This window comes from Athene cunicularia (genome assembly GCF_003259725.1).
Source record: "Athene cunicularia isolate RWA chromosome 2 unlocalized genomic scaffold, athCun1 chr2_part1, whole genome shotgun sequence".
In the NCBI taxonomy this organism is placed as follows: Eukaryota; Metazoa; Chordata; class Aves; order Strigiformes; family Strigidae; genus Athene; species Athene cunicularia.
Genome location: NW_020799095.1, coordinates 60652290 through 60671860, shown reverse-complemented (window position 1 = coordinate 60671860; position 19571 = coordinate 60652290). Strand labels below are relative to the sequence as shown.

General features: G+C 37.0%; 1 protein-coding gene across 1 annotated transcript; it reads right to left on the bottom strand.

The window, feature by feature from the left end:
• Positions 1 to 404: 404 nt before the first annotated feature.
• On the bottom strand, positions 405 to 18453 carry BLOC1S5 (biogenesis of lysosomal organelles complex 1 subunit 5). Its single transcript, XM_026841374.1, has 4 exons — positions 18322 to 18453; positions 15765 to 15894; positions 11515 to 11573; positions 405 to 2506 (listed from the first exon to the last, which is right to left on the bottom strand). The coding sequence occupies exons 1-4, from the start codon at positions 18451 to 18453 to the stop codon at positions 2327 to 2329; spliced, it is 501 nt and encodes a 166-aa protein (XP_026697175.1). The 3' UTR covers positions 405 to 2326.
• Positions 18454 to 19571: the final 1118 nt, after the last annotated feature.

Here is a 19571-nt window from a genome sequence, read left to right as displayed (position 1 = left end):
GAAGATAGGAACCTTTTTTATGTCAGATGTGTTCTGAGATAAAATTAGACACATGAGGTTTGCGGATTTTTATTATTTTTTTAAGCATTTGGACAGAAAAAATAGGTTTTCCTGTAAATGTTGGCAAGTTGCTTCAAAGACAATTAAGCTTTTCCAAGCACCTCAAAACCTACAGAATATCATATATTAAAAAAGTGAAAGTTAATGAATAATTCATCAGCAGATAGTTTTAAGGTAGTACCCACAATGAGTAAGAGTGGGCCAACAGGCAGATATGGACTATAAAAAAAAAAAAGTGTTTTCAAATGATCTTCAGCATGAAAATATCTGCATCATTCTAAAAGGGGACTACATTTTCAGTGTTAGCATTCAGAAGCTTTTCAAAGAATCAGGAGCATACATCCCAGAAGATTTTGGAAATACCACTTTATTTTCCAGTGAATTATCTAACTTACAATACTGTATCATTGCTCAAGAGCCCTCAAATTGACAAAATACTAAAATCTACAGCTCCAGTGCAGTAAATTAGATATCTAACTCTTAATAAAAATTATCAGTGCAAATATAAAAGTGAGTCCAGAATGCAGTTAAATGCATTTTGTTATAAAGATGCTTGAGCTTTGAGCACATATACATCAAATAATCTAGTAAGAGAAGCCATTTTCAGTCTGTGCTCAAAACAATCAAAACTATTTCACACCCAATTCTGAAGACAGGCAAGAGCTAACTTTTTCTTTTTAAATGAAAGTCTGCACTTAGTTACAACATTCATCACAGGTACATAAGCTGAAAAATATTACAGAGATCACCTTCTATTCAAATAAGGGTTGTTCTAAAAGAGGCTTTCCTATTTTTCATGTGTGGGTTGGTTACTTCTGAGATATCTATTTTTTTTTCCCTCCACAACAGAGAATTAGCAACGTTCCAGCATGCCCCAGTGTCAGGAAGTCCTCTTTGCAGTCCAGATACACCACAATGATTGATGAAGCTGTTGGGGCTACAGTAGCAGGCAGAGCAGCTTGGCAGGAATTCAGTGTTATTGAAAGAAATCTCAAATACTTATTCCATCTCCTCTACTAACTTTAATCACACTATCAACATTCTGCCAGGAACGGAGCCTTGACACCAAGCCATAAACTTACACAAGCAACCACTGTTGGCATATTACTGTCGCAATGCAGGTAAATTCTGTTTATTTTTACCTGTTTCCATTCTATATTGGAGAGCAGCTAAATTATGAAAGATATTTCCTGTACTAATGGTTAGCTTGCAGCAAATTTCATTAAGGTACTATGTCTTTTTTTGCTTGGTTAATGAACTGATTAAGTTAACTTCTTCAGTTACACTGCTGTTAACTACAAGTTTTAAATAAAAGAAAGCAATACAGGGGTTTCACATATCCTGTAAGAGTAACAGTTAGCAAAGAAAGCAGATCAGTACTACTGGTGTTTTTTACCACTATCTGCTTCTTTGTTATGCTGACGAAGAAACAAAAATCTTTCCTCACTTGCTTTATAGAGTTCTAACAAGCTTATTCCAAGTAAACCAACAGCATGTCAAATATTTAAGGTAAATACTTTACTAGCTACTAAGCTAATGCAAAGACCAATATGCTGCTTGTGATTACTTTTGAGCTTGTTTTGGCTTTGCTTAGAATAGTAAAGCTTAAAAAGAGAGGCCTGAGACATTTAGAAAGACAAAATGAGTTGTCCAAGCTCACTTAGCCATTTTTATGTTAGCAAAACCTCATTTAAACCTCAACTCTATATCATAATACTGAACATACAACCCAAAAGTTGCAATTACAAGTGGAGATCTTTCATTGTTAAAGTTTCAAAGTAAAATATTCTGTAAAAAAAGCTGTTTTTCCTGAAATCCATGAACAGGATTTATGGTTTTCCCCGTGAATTCTCAGCTAACTATGGCTGGAACCTATCACACCTACTTTTTCGGAAAGGGCTGTGGCTGCACACTGGGAGTGTTAAGTGTTATATTAGTCTCTGTTTTCCCAAATGATATGATTCTCTCTGCAGATGGGCGAAAATTCCAGTTTGCAACTCCCTGAGCTGATGTAGTCACACAACATAGTTTCCAGTTCCACCTTCCAACAAACAAAGAAATACTGGCATTCCACCTGCCCTGAACAAAAGAAGCATAGATAGGCACTTAAGTTGAAAGTATGCAAACCTCTTCTTCCCATTCCAAACCTGTAGAGCAAATTGTCCTTTTTGTCCTTCCGTATTTCAGCTTTCCAAAAGAATCTAACTTTTAAGTCAGAAGCAACTGAGTATTGGCACAAACCCAGCATTATTAAAAAAGAAAGGTCTTAAAAAGAAACATATTTGGCCAGTTCCTTCTCCATCTCAGAATACTGCTCCTTGAGGCGCTCCATAGCTTTTCTGTGCTCTTCGTCTACCTCTGCTTGTTTGTTTTCTTGTTCCTTCATGAATTCCTCCCAGTGGGCTATGCGCTTCTCTTCACGAGCCATCAGCTTGTCTGCCTGAAGCTGAGAGGAAGAAAAGGTGAAGTTTTAACAAATCATTAAAACAGAGCGTTTAATGAGAGCTACATAATGTTCAGCTATCAGAGAAACTGGACTTTTACTTCAGTAAAGTGAAACTTGCAAGAAAACATATGAAGAGGTGAAACTGAAAGTGTATATTTATAAATTAGTCAACTATATTTTTATAGTCAATCCAAAACAAATGGTAAAATGTCTATGATATTGTTAATGTGATAGCATTAGCAACAATAGCTTTTCTATGCTACAGTCTGGTGGAAAATAATTACATAAATGGAAAGACACTTGGAAGTTACCAGCTTGCCTAGTTCACTTCTGTTAGTTTCTAAAAATTGTTGCATTATTTGGTCCTCTGATTACTGACAATGTAAGTAGAAGTACTTTAAGCAGCTGATATAAATCTTTATTATCTCACAAAGATTTTATTTTAAAAGGAACTTCTGATTTTAAAACCATACAGTATTCACTGCTTTTAGCCCCTCAGTTATAAGGAAAAAAAAAAAACATTTCAGTCAACAAATGAACACTGCCTTCCCTACCCCCCCCAATCCTTCTTCTTTTCCTGTGTCCACACATAAAGCAGCTGCCTACTGACATGAACAGATTTGCGGAGTCCACTGTTCTGCAAGTAACCAGAAGAGAAATAATATAAATGAAATGCATCTAATTTTTGATTAAGTGGTCTCAAAGAACCGACAATCTTTATCTAGTACAACAAGTACAGGCAGACCCATGTTATATGTGATACAGACTAAAAGTGCACTGGAGGCATTACTGTGTCTGAGTTATGAAAAAAACACTAGGCCCACTATATTTCATATTTGTGAGTGCTAGCCAAAATTTTAGAGAATTATGTTTGACTATTATTTAGGTACATACGCATTATCAGAGATTAAAGGATCTACTTCAACACTCAAGATAATGTTTCAGATTTTATGTCAAACGTGTAAATAGAATGCTTCTGTGTTTCACAACAAACTATGCTATATGTCAGCCAATCCTGCAACATATTGCTCCTCTTTTCTTGACATTTGCTATTTTCCCCTTGAATGTCTGATCTGTTGAAACAGAAGTATTTTCCACATTCCTGAATACCTTTTTAAAGCTAGAAACAAATCACATTCCTATTTTAACACAATGCTTAGGTTCAGCACAGCCATCAGATACTAGTCTTGATGAAAAGCCTCTAATACAAAAAGGAAAGAGTGAAATATAACAACATAGATAATGTTTTGAAACTGGCAGTTAGTGTTTCTGCTTTAGCCAGTTAGCTCTCACTGATTAATGTCTTCCTTTATAAACAAGTTATTTTTCCCCTCATACTTTCATACTGCTTGGCTTCTGGTAAGTCCAATTCCTTTCACTCTCTTATCTTGAAAAAAACCTAACAAACCCCAAAATAAAAAAGATATCTAGATATCTATAGAGAGAGATCATACACACATCCAACATGCATGTCAAAGTAAGACGTACTTCTGTGGATTGCTTGCACACAGTATTAACAGTACAGCCTCTTTATATCATAGACGCTTAAGTCACAATAATCTAGGCAGTTGTGCTTATATTTGCTCCATTTTCTAGCAAGAGAGAGGATTAATCCTTTTCTCTTTTTCTCCTTTTTAATAATGTATCACCAATGACTGTTTTCTACATAATGGTACTTTTATGTAGGAATAAATACTATCATACAGCTTTAACAGAAATCTGGCATTTTTGTCAACTAAAGGCATTGGGAACCCAAAGGCATTGGGAACCCATGTACGTATTCTTCAACACTCTGTATGTATGCGTTGTTCTTCAAGATTACACATGGTGGGTTAAGTACACTGTTTTTGCCATGCAGCATTTTACATACATTGTAACAATATTATGCCAAGTTCCATTTTGTTTGTAACAGATGCAATATCAGCTACTAACAAAATACACCAGTGTATAGTTTGACTACTACACTACTTCATATTTAACAGGTTTTGAAACCATTAGTGCATCACACACTTTTTGAGAGGACTGCACAGCACCTACCCAAACCACACTTCAGCTAGTCTAACCCATGCTCCTCACATAAATAGTTTGCAAGGTACATGAAACTCATGTTGCTACTTTCTATTTTCACTTTCCACTGCACCACTTCTATCCAAGGATATAAAAAAATTTACCTGGCAAAACAACCTATGAAATTTCTAGAACGTGAGATAGCAAAATTTACTTTATCAAAAATCTGTGGTCTAACTACTTTCTTCTCTCAAAACCCCTCTTGCATTCCCCTGTTCAATCATTCTTTAGCTTGTTCTGACACAAGAGAGGTGACATTGTGAAAAAAAAAAAAAAAAAGGCTATCAGCAGCCTAATCTATGCCTGAATAAAAATTTAAACAGGTGAGTACTGAGAAGCAATTGCTGTAAGTACTTATTCTTTAAATAAATAAATGCAAGCAGCATTCTGCTGAAATAGTAACTAATTTTTAGATTAAGATTTATGCTGGAAATAAAGTAACTCCAAAATAATTGCAACTTTCACCTTTAACAAAGTAAAAAGTTGTGGATATGTATAAACACTCTAGAAAAATAGAAAAGTAAAATGAAGCTATGCTAGAACAAGCAAGAACGACAAATACCAAGTAAAAGACACCAAGGACTTGAATACAGTTTTCACTCTCCCACCCTGGTAACGATTTGGAAAAATCCCACTATAGAAGTTCAGTGCACATCTTGAGCTCTCCTTCCTAGAAAACTAATTCAAACCCAACTCTTCTCAGAAGCACCTTCAGATTATTAACACTTACAGCTGCTGAGTGGGTATGTTGTGTGGGAGACAGTAATGATCTTGAAACCAGTATTCCTTCTCCTACCAGATGAATAGCAGCATCAACAGCAAAAATAACAAAATGTGATTCTTAATGGATGCATTGCCTTAAGATACTGATCTTTCAACCAAAGCATACGCTGCAGCATAAACTTGCTCCATACCCAACTGCAAGACCCAAGCTGCAACAGACACCATCCCTGATGCCTAAGGTACTAAATGGCTTCCTTCCCTCATCCAAGCCTTCTCTGCTGTCTCCTAAGAGCTGCTACCATGGTACAGCCTTTCACTTCGCAGAACATCACTAACAGTCTCTGAAGGACCCAGGCTCCCATGCAGGACATCAACATATAGCATTCCAGCCACAAAAAGATTTGGTTTCTCAGCACAGAAAGATGACTTTCACACTGCAGCTCTGCAAGTACCTTTCAGGTTTGCCCTATATTGTGCTTTCTAACCATGGTGCTCTTCACTCCTACCACATCTTCTTCATATTCAATGCTATTAACTTCACTGTGTTAATCAATTGACCATAATACACAGGAGGAAAAACAAATGAAATCAAGACGCTATGCAAAAAATACTGTGCCCTAACTCTAACTGTAGCACAGCTAGGAAGCACAGCGGTCCATATAGATAGATGAATAATCCCTCTTGTTAAATATGCCACTAACAGTCATGAAAAAAATCTTTAAAATGCAAAGTTTTTCAACATGTATAAACATCTTGGCATGATTTGTATTGGTTAGGTCAAAAGTCACTCTCAAAAACCAAACAGTTTCCGCAAGTCAGCATATTTACGTTTATTAGTGATCTATAAAGATAATACTGACTGAATTTTATACTATCAATTAGTAATTTCCAAATATATAGATTTGCAATAAGTTTGTTTTCCAGAAAACAATACACCTAGAATTTGATAGTGTGCTTGGCAAATTAATTTCCAGAGTGATTTTGTAAAAGTGAGAAAAATGTCTTCATTTTAAGAGAACTTCAGGCTATATTCTATCAATTTGTTATTTATAAAGCTTTCCGATGTCATATGACATTTCTCATTCCTCAATGTCTTACTACTTAAAACTGAAGAAATAACCTCAATCAATTTAAATATTAATATAAATCGGTATTATCATCTTAAGTGTCAGGATCCCCACTTATGAAGAATTAATTCATTGCACATTTAAACTCCTGCCAAGTAGAACAGAGCACATGAACATCATTTAAGAGAAGCAATCTGTGAAGTAAGTACCTCCTCTTGCTAAATATCAACTGCAAATTGAAACAAAAAGTTAAGGCCCTAGGTTATCTCATACAGCTTGCTGACACAAGTATCACAACAGCAAGAAGAATGATCAGTCTCTAGAGATCTGTATTACCTCAGTGCTGCTGATATACATAAAACTCCAATGTTCCTTTGCAAGTTAAAAATGAGTTGTCACGACTACAATAACATTCACACTCCAGCTTTTGCATGTTCTCAGCAATTTTGTATCCAGGAAATGTTTAGCAGCATTCTAAGCAATCTCAAACATGTTGCCATGTCTCAGTGGTTTAGGTTTAAAAAAACCCTCTCAAATTCAATAAGATAATAAATATATTCTAATGAATTACCAGTCCTCCAAAATTGTAATCTGGACATACAAGGTAATAAAGATGGCCATATTAGAGTAGTCCATGTTTTGATAGAGATGGGTGATAAAATAGCTTTTTACTTAAAAAAAAAGTCTAATCCACAAATCCCCACTCACAAGACAGTCTTGGTATTACAGAGCTACAGATGATTCTGGGATCAGTCTCTGCAGCTTCCCTAACCTGATGTATTCCCTGGGCAAGCAAAAAAGAAAGAACTGAAAACCTTTTACTTATAGCATTTATCCTGATGGTGGAGACCGATTTCCAGTTCCTTATACATTGTTTAAGTCCTAGATGACTGATGTCAATAACTACCTTTCATATTAAACCAGTTTATTATTCTTACATGCTTTTTTTAGTCAGCTGTTTCAAAGGAATACAGAACGGATGTACAGCCTTTATCTGCTTGGTTATTGTGTAGATTGAAAAGAGTAACCACTGCCACACATATATATATATATATATACACATACACACACACACACACATATACATGTATTTATAAATCTGAATTCATTGAGTCAATGACTCATGACAATTATCTTAACTTCCAAGTCAAACAATAACCCAAAGACCTTCATTAGCTGGGCCCCTGTAGGTGACATATGACATATTAAGGGACTAAGAACTTGAAATTGCCTTTGCATACTGATGGTATGAAGCATACTTCGCATACTGATGGTATGATGGTTAAGAAGCACTTTGGTCTTATCACAAAATTATAATGTGCATTCTGAATAAATACATATTCATATTTCATGAAGGTAGAAGAATATATTTTTTTTCCTGAGGTCCATAAACCACTTGCAGTAGTAAGAAATAACTTATGATCTGTTAAAATTAGTATTTTTTTACTGTCATGAAGGAGGAAATAATGCCTGCACATTTGAGAATGTAGGCACAGTTGCACAAGAATGTACTCCCTTTTTCTTCTTAAAAAAAAAAAATAATTGGAAGAATAGTAACTCAGTGTTAATTTTCATTATTTTTAAACCTGTAATGTTGCAACCAACCCAACTATGTAAAAGATAAACTGAAATAAATTCTGGCTCATGAACAGGCAGCAAAACAAAATGAAATAAAGATCTACAGAACTCCCAAATCACTGAAAACTTCTCATTACAAATTCTGGATTACTGGTAATGATTAAAAAACCAGATACAGACACCTTGGTTCTTAGGTTTCATTCTTTTGCTTCCAGGGCTACCAACTGGAGAAACTGTGACTTGTTAACTAAGAAAACATCAAAGAACAGCACATACAAACATGAAAATCAGTATACTTTTGTAGAACAACTTTTCATAGCATAGCCTAATTAATTCCTACCTTTTGTCATTTCAAATGTTAAACAAATCTATAAAAACTACAGCCTAAACTCACAAGTAAAAAAAAAAAACAAGAGAAAGAACACAAGGCCCTTCAGTGAGACTTCATTATAAATTAGAAAACAGCACCTAATAAACACAACACAGCCACCACAGAAAACATGTAAGTTTCCCCTGTTCTCCTCATCCAGTCAAGAAGTGTCTACAAAGTTGGTTTTGCATTTAATTGTACAAACATACCAGTACATGATAACAAAACAGAAGGCAATATTATGATACCACATTTGGGCTTCAGAACACCACATTTTGTTCTTAGACAAAACATCATGACCTTTGCAGCATGGGAAAATTGCCATATGAACTAAAGCATGCAGACAGATGTACCTGAGCCAAGAGAAGCCTTAGGCAGTTCACGGTATTGGTACAATACTTAGACAGGAACCGAAGAGTCACCATAATTAGCTATAAATTGTAATGTGTTAAGCATTAGACAATCCAACATTTCCTGCCATGCTGTAGATTTCTATTTGAACCAAAGGATCATTTAACTGTCAGCAACAGTATATTATGCTTTATACTTCTACTGTCTGTGTTACCGACTGGCACTTATTATCATCTGCTGCAAAGAAAAAAAACATTTTTACCCCACCTGAAAATACCTATGAGGTAGTACAAATGGTATTTCTCCATGACTGTTAATTTGGTAAAATTTGGATAAATTTTTTTTGTTGGTTTAATCAGAGAATCTTCTCCTCACCCTCTTACACTCTTAGAGCTCCAGCTCTATCCTATAAAGTTTCCAGCTCCAGAACACACTGATAAAGCTTTTTCCTGACTTTGTCTGCTGGTTATCCATTCTTTCAGTATTCCTCTTCTCCAAACAGTCTGTCAGCTGTTCTGCTAGAAGTGCCTTCTGTCACCCAACAGAACATAAGACATAGCAAGCTGTTAATCTTCACTTTTCATATGTAACCTGAATACTTGGCTTCAATTTATGTCTCTCAGTATAACTTCATAAATACAAGGGTTTGGGAAACTCAAACTGAGCTTAGAATCTGCTCTATGTTTGTAACAATGCCTACTACTTTTATGAGTATTTTTTTTTATAGGATGTTTAAAGTTGGAAGATTTTCAGATTTCATATTCATATAAAAAGTTGAAAATACTTTTAAGTTTCATAATTTTGTTTAGATATAAACCAAAGCTCATTGAAATTACAAACATAGTTGCTGCCTTATTAATTCCCGTTCTGGGAATTCCCTTTGGTGTGTTAGCAAATTTGCATATTTTGGCAGTGACGTCTTTCATATTCCTTTTGTATCAATACCTACGTTCAGACATTAGTTATTTGGAAAAAATCTGATTATGAAACCGTTTTTTCACTCAATAGTGCACAATGATTGAGCTTGAAAGACTAGTAAAGCCTTCTTATATACTGTACTGACTCACATGAGTTGGTTGCATTTGTTTCTATCCTCATTTTACTGTCATTAGCTATGCAAAAAATTAGCATTTTTCAAGACCATAAACTTTTTCAGTAAACTTTGGTTTTTGTATTTCTTTGGCTATTTTTTCTGAAAGAAAAAAATCCAAGCAAAAACACATCAGAAAAGCCCAAACCAAAAAAATCCACTATTTGAGGCAGACAGACTCTGAGAAATGTTACTATACCAGTTCATGCTACAAGAAATTAAAAGATAAGACCATAATAAGTGTTAGGTAGCTTCCAGTATAAGCAGTCTATAAATGCTTCTTTCAATGACAGTCCTGTAATCACGAATCACTTTACACCTTAAGTGAGAATGTGATAGGGCCAACATCATTTCCCTTTTGTTACCTGGATGATACCAGTAGCTGGAAGGAATTGCAAAAAAAGATAATTAGTAAAGCAAATAATTTTAAAATTCATTCTATCCAGCAGAAAATGAATTAATTTCACTGAGGGCTGCTAACACTAATAATCACTTGACACTAGAACCTACCAAATCCCCTTTATCTTTTCAGAACACGATTTCAGAAAGAAAAGCAAGGAAATAGTATTTCTTCTCAATGACAACTTTCATAGATAATTTAAAAAAGGTTACCTCTCTTACTACCCACATTTGGAAAGTTTCAAGCCAAAAAGTCTTACTATACAAGCTTCAAGGAGACGCTACAAATCCTGAATAGCTATTAGTATTTCTCCACTGCATATGAAAAAAAAAAAAGAGTGGAAACATACAGCTAATATTTTTAAAAAGAACAGTTACTATTCTTGAGTGTTCATTTTATGTTACAAATTTTTATTGAAGTTTTACTTCAAACAAACAGTAGCAGAACTGTAAGAATTTCCAACTTAACCTCTCTACCAGTATCTACACTAGTGTTAGAAACAAGCAAACTTTGTCAAGGTTCAGCAGTGTGCTGTTCACACAGTACCAGTATTCAGTTGGAACTGGACTGCCCATCTTCATCGATTACAAAAAGGAAAGAAAAACACGACTATCAGCTTACATAAATCAATGCAGAGCCTGTTTTGCATGATGGTCACAGAAATGTCTTCAGTTCTTCTGAACTAAATAATTATAAATAACATTTTGCAAGTAAAAAGGTAACACAGGAACACAATCATGAAGGAGTAATGAGAAATGTGAAACTAATTTCTAGTGTAATTTTCTAAATTTTAGATTCAGAGCACATGTATTTCAAATGAGCAAAGTGTAGCCAACTGAAAAGATTCCAATGATTCGCATGTTCCTATAATATAGCCCTTCATTAAATAACCCATCCACAAGCGAAAAACACACTTCCTTTTCAACAAGCAATATATATAATATGGTCAATGTTCTGAGCTAACTTGGAAAGATTTACATTTCCATTCTGGTAGGTTAGTAGGTGTTTTTTGTTCCACAGAAAAATAATTTTTTTTAATATTTAAACTTTCCCTCTATGTGACAAATAATATAGTCTGAGCTAGGAGGGAAAATAAAGCAAAGGAAATAAAAAAAAATAGTTTCCATATATCAGGAGATTGTAGGAAGAGCTAGTGATCCATTAACTTTGCAGTAGAGAACATATTTACAGCTGTAGTGTTTTCTAAGTGCAGAAATCACCCCAAAACTTTTACTGCAAGTCTGTAACATATAGAAAAATATGCTTTTAAGTGTTGTTATACTGAAGGTAGATAAACTTGCTGTAGAAGCACAAGACTCTGAGATCACATTACAAAAATCTACCCATCCATCCATCCTTTACCTTCCTCTCTTCATGCTCCCTCTCTTGGAGTCTACGGAACATATCATTGGCAGCTTGCACTGAAATAACAAATTGCAGTAGATCAATCTGCTGTTCTAAATCAAAGAAACTCACCTGAAAGGGATTTAAAAGACATGAGGCTATTGCAAGTCAAAGATTATATTCCACTATGTCACTTTACTCTGTATGAAAAAGATTTGCCAGTACTTGCAGAAAATGCTTTACAATGGTAACTGTATGTAGGCATATCACCAAGTTCAACCCTTGCATGTTCCAGAAGCCAGGAAGAGAAAGGCAGCTAGGTCTTCTTGTGCCCGTACTCCTTAGTGTTGCTGACAAGCTAGAGTGCACTACTCAGCACCACAGAAGGCATCAAAAAACCTCTCAAACCAGTGAGTTGAAACAGGTGACCAAGCTCTATGTTTTAATTGGCTTTTTTTATTCCTTATTTTTTCCCCATCAAATGTAAAAAGTGATTTAGTATAAGCAAGCTACATGGAGAACATCTTTACGTTGGAGCCAGCCTCTTCTCTCTAGAGACTAAGCCTAGGAAAACTTCTCAGTGGAAACAGAAACTGTATTCCTATGTAGTTTTTTTCCCTAACTTATTTAACACTTAATTAATGCAGAATTAAATAAACTAATTTCCCCAAAGCAGTTAGTTCTCCTACTAATATATTCTACTATTGAGAAATACCTGACTTATCATCTTAGTGTGTGACTTATCATCTTAGTGTGTGACTTATCATCTTAGTATCTCAGGTGACTTCTCACACGAGGAGGCAGGGTCCTGCCCCCCTGAGGACTTCCAGTTACAGAACAGGTTCACTGCACTTTCAGCTGATGAGGAGCTGGGAGCACCATGAATTGGAGTGGTGGCTAAGCCGGAGCCTCTCAGGACCATCAGAAGACAGTGGCAAGGGACAGTTGTAGCAGACTTCCTACAGCAGGGGACAGAAGCTCCCTGCCCGTTGATATGTTTTGTTATCTAGAGAGGTTACTGAGTCTTGGACTATTACCCCTGCTGCTCTTTCACGTAGACAGCATTGGTATTGCAGGGGTGACCTGAGAAATACCAGGAATGACTACAGAGATCTGGGAACACTGATCAAAGGCATGGGGGTCCAGGTAATGTTCTCTTCAACCTTCTAGTGAGGTGGACTTGATGGAATTTTAACAGCTGGTTGCACAGTTGGCATTGGCAGTACTGTTTCAGTTTCTACATCCATGAGACCCATTCTGAGCATCAACACCCGCTTGGAAGAGATGGGATCCACCTAACTACACAGGGCAAAAGTATCTTTGCCAACAGCCCAGCCAACCTGGCAGGGACAGCTTTAAACTAGAAATGACAGGCGAGGGAGTGTTTCCTAATTAAAAAAAAAAAAAAAGTTTGGGATAGGGTAGGCAAACAAAGGGTCCGAGATGATGGTTACAGAAGGGACATAGCACCCTTTTCAAGGATCATCTCCTCCAAGTTCAAGGAAGGTCCACCCCAACAAGTAGGAAAACAAGCAGGAGGCCTGTATGGATGAGCAAGGGGCTCCTAATTGAATTCAGACTTAAAAGGGGAAGGGTATAGGAGGTAGAAGCAGGAGCAGGTGACCCAGGAGTATAGAGTTGCTATGTGATGTGACAGGCTTAGGAAAGTCAAAGCTGATCCAGAGTTGAATGTGGTGAGGGGTGTGAAGGGCAACAAGAAAGGATTCTGCAAGTACATAAACAGCAAAAGAAAAACTAAGGAAAATGTAGACCCTCTGATGAATGGGGCAGGAGAGCTTGACAACAATGAACATAGGAAAGGCCAAGGTACTCATTGCCTTCACTGACTTAGTCTTTACCATAAATACCAGCCTTCAGGGAACCCAGGCTCCTGAGACCAGAGGGAAAGTTGAGCAAAGATGACTTACCCTCTGTGGAGGAGGACCATGTTAGGGAGCACTTAAACAAACTGGAAATATATCGAGTCCACGGGGCCTGATAGGTTGTGTCCACAAGTGCTGAGGGAGCTGGCTGATGCCACTGCGAGACCACTCTCTTTCAAAGGTCACTGCGACTGGGACAGGTTCCTCAAGACTGTATTCCTATCTTCAAGGGCAAGAAGAAAGATCCAGAGAACTACTGACCAGTCAGCCCCACCTCAATCTCAGGAAAGGTGATGGAAAAAGTCCTCCTGGAAGCATTTCCAAAAACATGAAGAACAAGAAGGTGATTGGCAGTAGTCAACATGGATTTAGGAATGGGAAATCATCCTTAACTGTCCTAATAACCTTTTATAATGCAGCAGCTAGCTAGGCAGATAGTGGGAAAGCAGGTGATGTTGTTTACCTCAGCTTCAGGAAGGCTTTTACACTGTCTCCCATAACGTCCTCATAAACAAGCTAACAAAGTACAGGTTAGGTAACTGGACAGTGAGGTGGACTGAAAACTGACTGAACAGCTAGGTCCAGAGTCTGAGATCAGCAGCACAAAGTCAAGTGGGTTGCAAGTCACTAGTGGTTCATGCCAGGGGTCAGCACTGCATCTGATACTGTTTAACATCTTCGTCAGTGACACAGATGCTGGAGCAGAGAGCCCCCCCAGCAAGTTTGCAGAAGACACAAAACCAGGAGGAGTGGCTGAAAGAATATACTGTTGTGCTGCCATTCAGAGGGACCTTAAGCAACTGCTGAGTTGGGCTGAGAAGAATCTTATGAAGTTCAACACAGAAAAATGACAAGTCCTGCATCTGGGGATGAATAATCCCAGGCAGCAGTACACACTGAAGACTAAAACACATGCTGCACCTGTGGTAGTCTGTCCACTTCTGGGCTTGCCAGTAAATGAAATAGATGGACTTACTGGAGCAAATCCAGTGCATGGCTACAAAGACAACCAAGGGATTGGAGCATCTTTCATGTGAGGAGAGGCTGAGAGACCTGGGACTGTTCAGTGTGGAGAAAAGGCAACCCAGGGGGGACCTCATCAATGTAAATAAATATCTGATTGAAGGGAGTGATGATGAGGGAGCCAGACTCTTCTCTATAGCGCTCACTGCCAGGACAAGAAGCAGTGAGCACAAAATGAAACACATAAGATTCCATCTGAACACAAGAAACCACTTTTTTCCTGTGAGCATGGTCAAACACTAGCACAGGTTGCCCAGAGAGGTTTCAGACTATCCATCTGTAGAGACATTTGAAACCCAGCTGAACACAGCCCTGGACAACTGGCTCTAGCTGCCCCTGCTTGAGCAGGGAGGTTGGACAAAACAACTTCCAGAGGTTCCTTCCCATCTCAACCATTCTGTCATTCTATTACTAATGAGGTATGGCACAGGTGACCATTAGAAAGACAGGGATATCAAAGGTTCACCCCATTTAGAAGGTATTAGAAGACATGCTCTATTTCAATGACTAAATTTTACGTTTCAAATACTTTACGGCAATCATTTTGTGTGTATAGCATCATCTACTATTTGTTATTCTGCATATGTCAGATGACATGTAAGTTGTATGAAATTAAATGCTTATACAATATGCTATACATAAAATATAAAACACCCCACACTGGCATGTTTCAACTGCATAAATCTGGCAGCTGAAACTATATAGTTGCACTCCCTTAAAATATCTTTTTGAGAAGCTATCCTGCTGAATAAGAAAAAAAAAGATGCTGAAAAATTAGTACAACAAATTTTAAAATTTCTTCTAAAATCTGAGCAATAAAAAAATATATCAGGTGGTTATAATGATGAATCTAGGATTCACATACAACAGCTATTACTCCTACCCTGTTTGTGACTAAAGATAGTAATAATAGCATATTTCATAGCTACACAGCAGCAAGTTTTGTTTTAAATCATAGGGGGCAGTATTACGCTTTTCCATGGGAAAATTAAGAAACTTGAAGGTCACACCATAGCATGATTGCAACAAACCCGAAAACTGAAATTTTGTCCATGGCTTTAGCCAACACAGAGCATTATCCTGTTTCCAAGTGAGTAGCAAAAGATTGAGCTGAAATAGTTTCTACTTAAATAAGTAAAAATCTTTAATGTAACCTTAGCAAGAGCTGTGTTGGCTGGACCAATGAATATAAAAATGTCCCTGTTTACATTTTAAAATTTCACAGAAATGAGAGCAAAGCACATATATGGTAGAAAATCTATCCAAGGACAGGGATTTTTCCACAAATCATATTTTGAATCCAAACTATTTAAATTATTCCTCAAATGATGCAACAAGGGAAATAAGAAGCAACATGCTTACATCTCTTGAATGCTTCATTCAAATTGTCATGCATTGCCTGCTCACACTTAGGAAGAACATGTTCATTCGTTTCAAAGATTGTGTTCTTTAGATTTTCAAGTACTCGTAGTTCTCGGAGGCCACGTTTTTCCTGGCAGAAGAATATAAAAGAAAATGAGTGGCTAACAAGGAATTCCATTTTTCAAAATAAGATGGTTTCCCAGTTGATAAACTAATAGCTTTATATCAAAGACTATACCATTGTCTATTAAACTCTACTTATTTAGCACAACTGATAAAATTAGTTTTGTGGGGGGAAAAAAACCCACCAAAACCAAAGACAGTAATGCTCCATTCTTCATATTAAAATACAGAAATACTTTGAATGACCATTCTGGCCTTTGTGAGAAAAGTTAGTATTTACTAATGAAAACACTGTGTGGAAAATGTGTTGTTATGTATTGATTACTTACAGCATACCAAAAACAACAGAGAGAAACACAGCTTGAAAGCATTCCATTTCAGTAACTCAGTTGTTACAGAGCAATAACATAGCAGTGATTCTGCTTGCTTGATGTCTGACCGTCCAGATTTAGCATGGTACAAGATTAAAACAATGAAAGCAAGATAATTTTTTTACTGAAGTAAAGCAATAAAGTCAAGACTAAAAAAATAACATAACACAGCTGACTAAAAAGGCAGCCCTTCTTCTGGCTCACTGCTGATCATGACTAATTACAAGAACAATACGCTCTTGCTTTATTGTTTACATTAAAAAAAAAAAGGTATCTGTTTTTCTGAAGCCACAGCACTACTTCCACTCTGAGTTTCACTTGCACCTTCCTTTAAATAATGAAAAGGATTCTGAGATCTGCTCCAGACTGCTGCCTGCCTCTTTCCTACTTTTCTCTCTTCAGAGTTACAAGTTGCACACAAGCATTCCTGCACTGAAAGTTGTGAATGATAAAGCAATTCTAGATAATCAAAAATCCCTGTATTGCATAAAGCGGGTAACTGGATCACCATACCTATTTCAGAAAGAAGCTTCAAAACTTCAGAAAGAGAGGAGGCACAAGCAAGTAAAGCTGCTTAATTAAACAGGCTCCAGACTTCCTGAATGCAAATCTACATTCTTTACACACTAAATGCTAATCATTTAAAGAAGCAGCATATAGAATCATAGAATGGTTTGGGTTGGAAGGGACCTAGTTGCAAACCCCCTGCCATGGGCAAGGACACTTTCCACTAGACCAGGCTTCTCAAAGACCAGTCCAGGCTGGCCTTCCTTTTCTCATCCTATTTATGCACCTTCCTGACCCCTACTTCCCTCTAAAGAAAGAAATGTAACAGCAAACTAAATTATCTACTTTAACCCAGATCCTAGCATAAGCAAGCTTTAGTTTTGTAATATTCTTTTCAGAAACATAGGAAAACTGCTTCCATATGACCTACTAAAAAAAAAATAATCTGATATCTCTAAGTTGGAAACAAGTGCAATTTTTTTAAGAAATATTAAATTGCAAAAATGTAAATAATCCTCTGCTTTTCTATTTTTCCCTAAAAGTATAAACCAGAAATTAAATTTCAAGAAAAGATATAAAAATATATTAAATTTGTCTAAGAAATAGAACAAAACTTTGGGTGCAATAAGAGAAATATATGAACTATAAAGATGAGTTCTAATTTCGTAACTGAATTTAAAATTTTCCTTCTAATGAAAAACCATGTAAAACTATTTACTGTATGCTATAACTTATTTAAGGAAGGCAAAGAAAATAAATCATTCCTTATGATTCTCAAGCCCATACAATACAGATCTAATATGAGTTTAGTTCACTTATGCATTTTGCTAAACCAGTACAGAGGCAAATTAGACCTGCTTGAAATATTAGCTACAAATGGAGTGCAAGAAGACATTAAAAAAAAAAAAAAGCACTTCATACTGGAAGTTTGAGGTATCACTGTATTTTCAGGACTAATTTTAAGATTTTAAATTCCAAATTCTGCAAGAATGAAAATCTACTCATAAAGAGCCTTTTGTTGACACAAGATTCTCTTATACTTACCTAAACTTCTGCTGCCATCTTGTGGCAAGTCTTTCAAGGAAATTTGTATATAAACACTTCTACACCTTCAGTACTTTCTTTCATGCAACAAAAATTAAAGCAAAATTAAATCATAACTGTACTAGCTGAATCTAGCTAAGGCATAAAGCAATTTCTTAATCACATGTACACCTATGCTGGCCAACAATATTCTCCTTGAATCCACCAGACTTCTCTCAGATGTTAGGACTACATTGTTCTTCTATATCAATATTCCTGACATTTTTTTTACAGGAAAAATACTTACGCCCTTTTCAAGTTTTTTTTTTAAATAAAAAGACCTAAATTACTGCCTTGTTTACTAAAGATGCAGACATATACTATGGATGTGTTAAATTATCTGGGGCAAGAAATACATGTCAGGTCTTTCTAAAGAAAATGACATACATATTATAATCTCCAGAAAGATGCTAATACTGTTTAAAGTCTCAGACTCTGAAGATTACAACACCCAATAAGATACAAATACTTACTTCAAATTCTTTAACAAAGTAACGTATTTCTCCCTGAATTACTGGTCTGTGATCCAGTAGTCTTGAATAGATTTCCCCAACATCTAGAAGATTAATGAAAGTCAGATTTTCAGTTTCTCTCTCACACTTCATACTAGGCTACACAACATAAGGTAGCACAGCCTACCTCAATGCAAGAAGGACTACTGCTCACCAAATACATACAAAATCAAAAGAACACCAGAAAAATACTTATTGGCTATTCTATCTAAGTTGGTGGTTCGCTGAATAGATAAAATGCAATGAATCACTATTCCAGGTGTCACAGACACCCTTCTGTGAAAGTGAACATTCTCCTCTGTCTCCCAGCACCCTCTGTTTCAAACCTCCTCCTCAGGACAGCTTCCAGATCTGTTAATGGTGGTGAAAGAGCAGAACTAGATGCTGCAGCCCAACAGGGATTCACAGCTTAAGCTGTGAGAGTTTTTTGCAGCAAGAGACAAGAGGAAAGCTCACTACAAAGGAAAACTGTCAGCATTTTCTTGTATTCCAGGGCCAAAGACTTAGAACTTTGTCTTGAAGAAGAGTATTTACAACATAAATATGTATGAAAAATAGGCTTGGCTGTCATACAGGAAAAAAAGTGCTCATTAAATTTAAAAGCACTCTGATAGCATAGCAAATAAAGACTATTTCAAGAAACAGACAGTGTTGTGCCATAAACACTTTAAACTGATGCTGAAGTGACATGGGCATCTAAAGAGCCCTACTTTTTCCTCCTGCCCCTCCGTGGCTCTCCCTCTCTCCACCACGGAGCTCAACACTCCGAATCCCACCCCACTGGAAAAAAGTGCAGAGCTTTCAAATTTGAGCAAAGACACGATTGCAGTAAATAAAGCACAGGCTAAAACACTTCCCAGTTCAAACGCTTCCGTGTGCAAATTCACTAGGAAAAAACGCGGGTGCTTGGGTGAACAAAAAGACTTCCCAGGAAAGTCGGTGGCGGTAGCAGGGACGCAGCGGCGGACTCGGCTGCCCCAGGTAACACCACACAGTTTCAAGCTCCGGGAGAGGAAAGCCAGGAAAGCCTCCCGGGTGCTCAGCTCCAAACCTCGGGACGCTTCGTGGAACCGCAGCAGGCTGGGCAGCGGCCCAAGGGACCTTTAACGCCTCATCCTCCTCCACCGCCGCAGGGCCACTCCGCCCCGCTCAAGGGCCGCGCTCCCCGCCAGGCCCCACGGCCCCCCACCCCGCCTGTCTCCGCCATAATT

Excerpts from the sequence above, each read along its gene's own strand:
- BLOC1S5 (XM_026841374.1), bottom strand. The coding sequence starts at position 18,453 with ATGAAGTGTGAGAGAGAAACTGAAAATCTGACTTTCATTAATCTTCTA. Across the intron at positions 11,574-15,764 it reads GAATGAAGCATTCAAGAGAT|TGCAAGCTGCCAATGATATG; the intron begins GTAAGCATGTTG and ends TTGTTATTTCAG. Across the intron at positions 2,507-11,514 it reads GGGAGCATGAAGAGAGGAAG|CTTCAGGCAGACAAGCTGAT; the intron begins GTAAAGGATGGA and ends TCTTCCTCTCAG.